Raw genomic sequence first — 9,254 nt, forward strand, 5'->3', positions numbered from 1 at the left:
TGTATTCTCGTGATTTCAAGAAGAAAACGTTAGTTTATTTGATATGTGAACCGTGTTATATATGTAGAATATGAGATGGTAAATTGAATCACGATCAAACGGTAAAACTAGACTTTGAAAAAGTCGATGTGGATAATTCTAGTTGGCGTTATTCAAACCTCCAACATTTATGCATCGAAATTGCATCCTACGACTCACAGCAACAGTTGTTCTACCATCATAAGTCATAAGTGAGGCATGGAAGAGAGAGAGAGAGGAGAAGAAGGAGGAGTGACCAAGGGTGTGGATGTAGCAGCCACCCAAGTCTCCAGAAAGTAGATAAGAATCACATTTCATTAATTTCAACGAATAGACTTAGATGCTCACACAAAGAGCACTAGTTTGATTAGTTTACTCAATTTTTTATATTTCAAAGATAGTGACAAACCCACATATTGAAAATTCCCATTTGGCTTGTACTTGTAGCAATTTAAGGCAATATTTATTGGGGTGTACTTCCCTATTTTCCTTTTTAACTTTTTCAAGAAACTCTTTTGGCTTTTGGAATCACTTTCAGATGTATATAAACATCCACTTGGTTTCCTAACACCCCATCATTCAAGCACTACAAGTTTTCTTCTCTTTTCCTTCTTGTGTTACTTTCTTTACAGCTTCAATGAGGACCACCAAGAAGATGAACACTTCTTTCAACGAAGAAGAGTTTGATCAACTCAAAAGAGGGCCATGGACACTTGAAGAGGACAATCTTCTTATCCGTTATATCACTTGTCATGGCGAAGGTCGTTGGAATTCGCTAGCAAAATCTGCAGGTACTATTATTGATTTGTATCATGTATAAGCAATATGGAGCATGTTCTGATTTCTCCTTACATCTTTTATTTGTGGGTTTTTTATCTTTGGTTATCTTTTTGGGTTTTTCAGGATTGAAAAGAACAGGAAAAAGTTGTCGGTTAAGATGGTTAAATTATCTAAAACCAGATACCAAGCGTGGAAATCTCACACCACAAGAGCAAATCTTGATCCTCGAGCTCCATTCCAAGTGGGGTAACAGGTGAGTTTTGTCATATATGGATCATATTTTTTGTGTACTTTATATATACCACAAAGAAAGACTATTCAAATTTGCTTTCATATAGTTTAGTTGTTCATTAAATTCTACTTGTTTATTTTGAATACTAGATGGTCCAAAATTGCTCAACACTTGCCAGGAAGAACAGACAATGAGATCAAGAACTACTGGAGAACAAGGGTACAGAAACAAGCTCGCCACCTCAAGATCGACTCTAGTAGCAAGAGGTTTGTGGAAGAACTTCAACGATTTTGGATGCCAAGGTTGCTCGAGAAAGTGGAGCAAACCTCCTCATCATCATCGACATCAACTGCTTCTACTTCAACCATGGAAACTGATCAAAACAAATTAAGCCCTGGTCCACAAATCGAACAAACCCCATTTGCAGTATCATCTCCAACACGACCAAGCAACATAGAGCATATTAACTCAAGCTCAAACTTTTTTGCATCAAGTTCTTCCGCGAAGATGCTGTCACAGCTGCCTGAAATGTCACAATTTTATGCAGACACTGCCTTCTATAACTCATCACTCCAAATCAATGACACTTACAATTTGGATATAAGCGAGTTCGATATGATGGGGTTTGGCCAGCCAGATGACATGTCAAACCTAAACTTCCAGGTTGCCGATACTGATTGGATAAGCGGTGGTGACTTGGCAGCTGACACATATTGGAACATGGATGAATTATGGCAATTCAAGAAGTAGATGATGGCCTGATAATATATGGATCTATATTATCAATATTGGCCTTAATTAATTCCTATCAATTAATCTCTAATTATGGAAGAGTTGATAGTTTATCTGTAGATAAGGACTATGTTTAAAGAGAGTCCCATGTCTCTAATTTTACAAGTAAAAGTGTATAGGGTGAAAAGATATCTACTATTCCCTTCAGTAGCATAAAGTTGCGATTGATATAGATTGTTAATGGCAGTATTTTTTCTTTCATTACCTCCAATTCTTATGGGCTTAATGAACAAGAACCACATGCACAAGAACTATCAGCATCTTTCAGATCTTATCTGCTTCTATGTATCTTTTACACTTGTATATTGTTCAGTAAATTATTAAAATTATATTGGATGATAGACGAAGACGACAAAAGTTTCATCCGATTCGTTGCATACTTATTGTATTTAGTTGATATTCAAATGCTATGTTCAAAAGAATAGTGAGAAATTATAGTTGATGGATTCCCTCTTCTTTTACTGATTCGAAGCTCGCTTGTCACCTTTACGTTAACATGGCTTGATGATTTAGGCTCTATGATCATTGTTTTTCGTTTACTAATTGTGTAACCGCGGGAATGTGAAATTTGAATAAAAAGTAAGCGATTATGGATAAACATTTGTATTTAAAGTTGTCAATATCTAAACTTTATTGATTGTTATAGCAAAGGTTAAGTTGAACGGGAAACTGTCTTTCCTTTTTCTTTTGAAGCTTTGAACGACTCATCCAACTCTTATCATATTCATCTAATAAGATAAATAACCCAATAAATGCTTAATTCTATGATAAACATTTAGTAAACAACCTCTGGGTTATTAATAAAAAGGGATGGTAACATATTTTTAAAATGGTTGTCAGAGCATGTTTTTTTTATTAACCTGGATATCCAACCCGCTATGCGAGCCGACTAATCCCAGGACGACCACCTGCTTTGCAGATAGTCCGGAGTCACCGCATTTGAACCTCCGTAGCCACAAGGGGATTTTTATTCCTCCTTGGATTTGAACCTGGGACCTTCTGATACTTTTGACCCTTGGAGCCAAGCTCAAACCAATCAGGCACCACCCTTGTGGTTTACATGTTTGTTACATCACTTATAATTGCAACATCCTTTTTTGATGAAGAAGAATAGAAGATGATCTTTTGGAAATTTTGATTAAAACATAAAAACAAAATGTTTTGGTAAGACAAACAATGACATCTTGTCACTATATCTTTTATCAATTTTGTAACCAATTGCCCAAAAATTAAATACCCTTAAAACCCTTATTAATTACTCTTTTCTCATAGATTAAAAAGTAAATCAATTAACTTGTTATGAGTTGTGAGCACCATTTAAATAAAAGCCAATCATAAAAAAATTAGCTACCAATCTTTTTTTACTTTAACTCATTCTTTAAGGAGCCCTAGCCAGACCCTCAAAAAGTAAATTAATAGAGCATTTGTTTCGTGAAAACCTCTGCACTATCTTCTCATATCATTGTATAAATATATATAACCACCAAAAGGTCGGATGTGCTTTATACAGATGAGCTTGAAACAACTGCTTACTCTCTCGCAACATGAAAGAACAAATAACGAAGGGAATGGCTCCTTTCTTACTTGAACTATATTATCAACGGTTATAACCCAACTACATTAGCCTTTCAATTCTAATCCAAATACAACATGTAGCATTGCATTGAGTACCTGCAAGGATGGCAAGGTGTGTTTGGGTCTTCTAATGAAAGAACCTCGATGAAGAGTTTTAAGAAAATGTCACAGGTCAAGTTATATGCCTTCTTAGCCGATTCCACCAAGAAGAATGAGGGAAGGCTTATCAAAAGAAAACTATTTCAAATACAAACCCATAAGAATTGAAGGATCGTGCGCTAGATTCAACAATCTTCCGTTTCCACATTTACATCAAATGTTTACCTTCAAGTAAAGGCAGTATATCAAATTCACCGGATATTAACGAGTAGTAAGAATCTACCAAACACTTTGACAACAAACCACCAAAGGAAAAGAAAATTTATTATTCAAAGTTATACATTAACGACTTTTTTTCTTGTGTTCTTAAATAGTTAGCGTTATTATTTAGATTTCTCTCTCTCTCCTCTTTATATATGTGTGTGTGTGTGTGTGAAGCAACTAATAAGAATTAGCAAGTTTATTTGTTTGTATCAATTATTTGGTTTGTAAAAAGATCAATATATACACACACACACACATATATATATATATATATATATATATATAATATTAAACCAAATGGAGTGTTAGCATGTTTTCGTCACCCCATGTTTATCCAAATACCATTCTATCATATATATACATATACATACACACACGTCTCATTGTCTTTCAGTATTGATTTGTGCCTTTTTGTTGTTTAAAGAGAAAAATCTTTGGCATATCAAAAAACTTTGAACTTTTTCTCTTTAATGATTCTTTATTGGAATGTGGAATTGTATCAAAGAAAAGTATGGTAACAAATTAGGTTGTTTTATCTTTATGCTATAATAAATAAGGCAATCAAATTTATTATACACATACATGATTTGGTAATTTTAGTTGTGATTCATAAATCCATAACTGTATAAAACAAATAATGTGAGTTAGGAGGTGCAAAATCCATATCCATTAATATTGATTTTATCGTCTTAAATCTTCATAAGGCGGGGGTCAAGGAGGATGCGCCCACTTGCATGCACTATCAAACAAGGCAACATTTCCGATGGCTCAATCCACCAGAAAAAGGATTTCCAGCAGATTGAACTGTTCGGAAAAATAGACGTTGGTGATTAGTTTTCCAGCGAGTTTACCCGCGGCTTTTCTTTTTTCCGGCGGATTCTAGTCGCCGGAAAATTTACCGCGGTTTATTTAAAAGTTCTTGATTAAATTAAGAAATATTAAAGTTTTTTAAAAAAAAAATTGAATAAAATTACCGGCGAAAATATCCGCCGGTAAATTTATCCATCGGAAAATTGATTTTATTTTTAAAATAATTATTTATTCTTTAAATACTTCCAGCGGATAAACCCACCAAAAATCTGCTGAAAATTTATTTTATTTTTATTCTTTCAATATTTTAATCATTTCTGGCGGATGTACCCGCTAGTAATCCGCCAAAAATTTATAAAATTATTAATTTTAAAATATTTTTTCAATAAATATTAAAATCTATATTTAAACTACTTGTAAATCTGTAAAATATTAAAAAAACTAAAAAGATGAAATGCAGCTAAATATCATACATTAAACTAAACAACAATTATTCCGACCAATTTAAAGTAGCACATAATTGTTCCAAACAAAAACTAAATTGTTCCAAATAAACAAACGATATTCAATTCTATGGTAGGGGAAAATGTTGAGATTGACTAAATTGTCTGACCAAAGCAGCTATATTTTGAAGTTGTTTATACGATTCTTTAAAGCCCAATACGATCCTTACAGCTCAATATAACCGTTAAAACCCAACTAACATCCAATAAAGACTAATACGGTCTATTAAAGCTCAATACGATCCATTAAAGCCAAATACGATCGATTAAAGCTCAATACGATCCATTAAAGTCCAATACGATCTATTAAAACTCAATGCGATTCGTTAAAGCCTAATACGATTCATTAAAACTCAATACGATCCATTAAAGTCCAATACGATCCATTAAATTCCAATGCGATCCATTAAACCCCAATACAATCGTTTAAACCCCAATACGATCCATTAAAGTCCAATGTGATCCGTTAAAGCCCAATACGATCCATTAAAGTCCAACTAACATCCAATAGAATCGTCAATACGATCCATTAAAGTCCAACTAACATCCACTAAAATCCAATAAAATCGTCAATACGATCCATTAAAGTCCAACAAACATCTACTTAAACCCAATAGAACCATTAAAGCTCAATACGATCCATTAAAAATAATTGAAAATGGGGGGAAAAACATGTTGGAAAGTATTAATTTTTTTAAAAATCTTGAATAATTTTTATCGGCGGATTACCGGCAGCCCTCCGGAATCCGCCGGAAATTTTACAAAAAAAAATTTAATTTTTAGTTACTTTCCGGCGGATTTCCGGTCGACGTTAATTTTAAAAAATTAATCAAAAATCCACCAGAAATCCGCCGGTAAATTATTGTAATTAAAGTTAAAACTATTGTAAAATAGTTATTTATAAAATTCGCCAAAAATCTGCCTGAAATATTGGCGGAATAATTTTACCGGCCGATTTGCGGCGGAAGTCAACGAAAGTTGACTTTTTTGTTGTCCGCCGGTAAAATTCCGGCGGATTTTTTCCACCGGAAATTCTCAGTTTTCTAAAAGTGATGGTCCAAAGAGCAGCGCCTTGAAGGTAGTCCCAGAACCTATGGATTTTAATAACGGGACGTTTGGTTCGTAAAATGGAATTCGATGGAATTGAAATTCATCAAATGAATTTGACTTTGAGGGAATGGAATGGAATTTGATGGAATTTGACCATGTCTTTTGATTGCGTTTGGTTGGATGGAATTGGAATAGAATTCTTAACGAAATTGGAATTTTTTTGTTTCGTTCACGGAATTTAACGAGAAAAATACATAGATGACATTTCAAGAAAATTATTTTTAGGATGGAAAGAACGAGAGAGAGAGAGAGAGAGAGAGAGAGGGGTCGAGCATACCAGATCGAGCAGTTTTGAATAGGGATGGCAAAAAAACCCAAACCGATGGTGAAAACCGAAAATCGAAACTTTCGGGCCGGGTTCAGGACGGGGCGAGGATCGGGGACAAATTCGGGGATTTTAACGGGGGCGGGGACGGTGATCATCGGCCCGGCCCGGCCTGATATGTGTATATATATTAATTTTAATATATATATATATATATATATATATATAATATCATTAGAAGAAAATAGTAACATTAAATTTTAAAAAACTTTTATCCACTTTACTTCAACAACCCAAATAAGGCTCACGAAAAAATCTAGTTTATTTGTCGAATTGTGAAATCGTGATTTTAGTTGTATGATGTTTGAAGTTCTGTTTAGTTTTATATTGTAATATAATACGTTGTTTGTAATTGGTTCGATTATGTTTGAGACATTTAAACTTGTATCATTAAAAAATTGTAAATTACTTTTAGTTGTGAAAATTAACATATTGTAAGTTTTTTAGATCTGTTTCGGGTTTCGGGTTCGGTTATAACCAACGATGAACGGAAAAAAGAGGATTTTTACCTTAACGGGTTCCCCAACGGGGATGGGGAAAACCATGGGGACCCTATGGGGATCCCTGATAAGATCCCCGATGGGGATTGTAACAGTCACGGGGACGGTTTTAGTTATCGGTTTTGGGGACGGGGATACCAATAACCGGCACGAACCTAGCTCGTTGCCATTCTTAGCTTTAAACGAGATCGAGTATAGCAGAGCAGAGCAAATCGAGATACAACGTCGATGAATTTGTTGGATTGGAATTTGAAATCTGTAGTATATGTGGTGGAATTATTAAATCAATGACTTAAGGAATTTGTTGGAATTATAAGGATTCTTCAAATCAATTATGTGAACCAAACATAGTATTTGGAATTTGGTCAAAGATTTGGACATTCCAATTCCACCAAATTCTATGAACCAAACACCCCCTAAAAATTTTACTTAGGAATTTTAAGTTTTGGGATAATCTTGTCAAATTTCAGAAGGTAAAAAACATTCTTTGAAGTTGTTCGTAAGGTTGATGAAAATTTGCCTAAGCATAGAGGCATGTGACTCAAAGCCTCTAAGTATTATGCACAAAGCTCTAAGTTTCTCTCAATTTTTCTAAGTAACAAGACTCTGAGCCTTTGTACCTTCATAGCTCTGGATTTTTTTGACGTGTTACTTCTAACTCAAGACATCTGAGTCAGTTATAATTGCTTATAATCTTATCTATTAACAGTTATATAGCTATTTTGAAGTTATGTCTTAATTGTTTAACCGTTCGTAACTGTTGATCTCTTTTATAAATACATAATTGTTGATCTGGTGAATATATATATATATATATACACACACACACGAATATGTGCCTTATTTCATGTATGTAATGCGTGGATCATCCCATTACAAATTTCGTGTTAACCTAAGACACACTAAGGTCGAAGTATAGTATCTGAAAGAGAAATTAATTAAAATAACCTTTTTGCAGATATTGGTTTCATCTTTCAACTATTTATCTTCCAGAATCATCAAAATGTTATCAGGTCCGTAATCTGACTATTTAAATTAGGAAAGAAATGACTAAAAGATAAAATCAGAAGCCGAAAACGAGTATCTTAATTCATTTCCATATTTAAAATTTATCCATGTTTATATAATTATATTAAACATAAAATCTGGATAACGACAAATTAATGATGTCCTTTTCTTCATCACATGTGCATAGACATGTTTTTGACAAATGAATATATACTAACCACAACTTGATCCGGGATTTACTAACGAGATGCGACCACTTGTGCATAAAGAGGTAGTAGCCATCAATCATCTAAGAACATATCAAATCAAATGAGCCATCAAGAGATGAAATACTTGGAATTTTGTTGACAATTCTTGGTGAATAGTACAATAACCAAGCATAATTCGATTATTTATGATCTCAATAAAGACGTTCCAATCATTTTGGAAGCTCTGTTACATTCAAACTTTTTGATTACATTACATAAATAAGATAACAGAAAATATATGTTAAAAACAAAAATGGACTAACAATCTGAAACTAAACTCAAACCATTAATGATTTGAATCTAAAATCAAACAATTAATGGTTTGAACCTAAATAATTTTGACTATAGTTTTACATAGGTCGATAAAAAGACCTAAACACATATAAATTTGGGCCCTAAAATTTTCGGATGCCCTATTCAAAATCTCGCATTTAACATGCTAAGGGACGATCCTGGATCTCAATCGATGATTATTTTATGTGTACAACGATTTTCAAATCTTTCATACGTAGTCATTTGTTTCACGATAACAACTACATCATATATTACTTTTTGTTTATATGTTTCCAACTATTCATTGTGAAGAGTAATTTAATAATTATATAATTTTGATAAAATCTTATTTATGTTTGTATATAATATATTATTTTACCTGGTTTAGGCCTCATTCTCATTTCGTAACGTATTGTGTTTGGGCTAAGATATTTTAGAAGTATTACAGTTGGGTTGAGTTATTTAAATGTTAAATGATAAATAAAGTTTGGTTATAAATTTTAATTTAATTTATTTATTTGCTTTTTCGTTTATTTGTTTTACACCCTTAATCATATTACGATACCATGATTAAATCCAAAAATATTTGAGATTAGGCTTATTTTGAAGGTTTTGACGAAAGAATTATAATAATGTGATTTTATAATAAAAAAAAAGAAATGTATTTTAGTTTATATTTGATGATTACGTATGTTAATAAGATAATGATGTAAAATG

The 9,254-nt window shown here is 32.9% G+C and overlaps 1 protein-coding gene across 1 annotated transcript; it reads left to right on the plus strand.

The window, feature by feature from the left end:
* Positions 1-586: 586 nt before the first annotated feature.
* On the plus strand, positions 587-2,021 carry LOC112527432 (transcription factor MYB62-like). The gene is made up of 3 exons (XM_025138094.1): positions 587-809; positions 922-1,051; positions 1,180-2,021. Exons 1-3 carry the CDS (start codon positions 656-658, stop codon positions 1,778-1,780), a joined length of 885 nt encoding a protein of 294 aa, XP_024993862.1. The 5' UTR covers positions 587-655; the 3' UTR covers positions 1,781-2,021.
* The last annotated feature ends 7,233 nt before the right edge of the window (positions 2,022-9,254 follow it).

Source organism: Cynara cardunculus, assembly GCF_001531365.2.
Source record: "Cynara cardunculus var. scolymus isolate 2C chromosome LG 15, CcrdV1, whole genome shotgun sequence".
In the NCBI taxonomy this organism is placed as follows: Eukaryota; Viridiplantae; Streptophyta; class Magnoliopsida; order Asterales; family Asteraceae; genus Cynara; species Cynara cardunculus.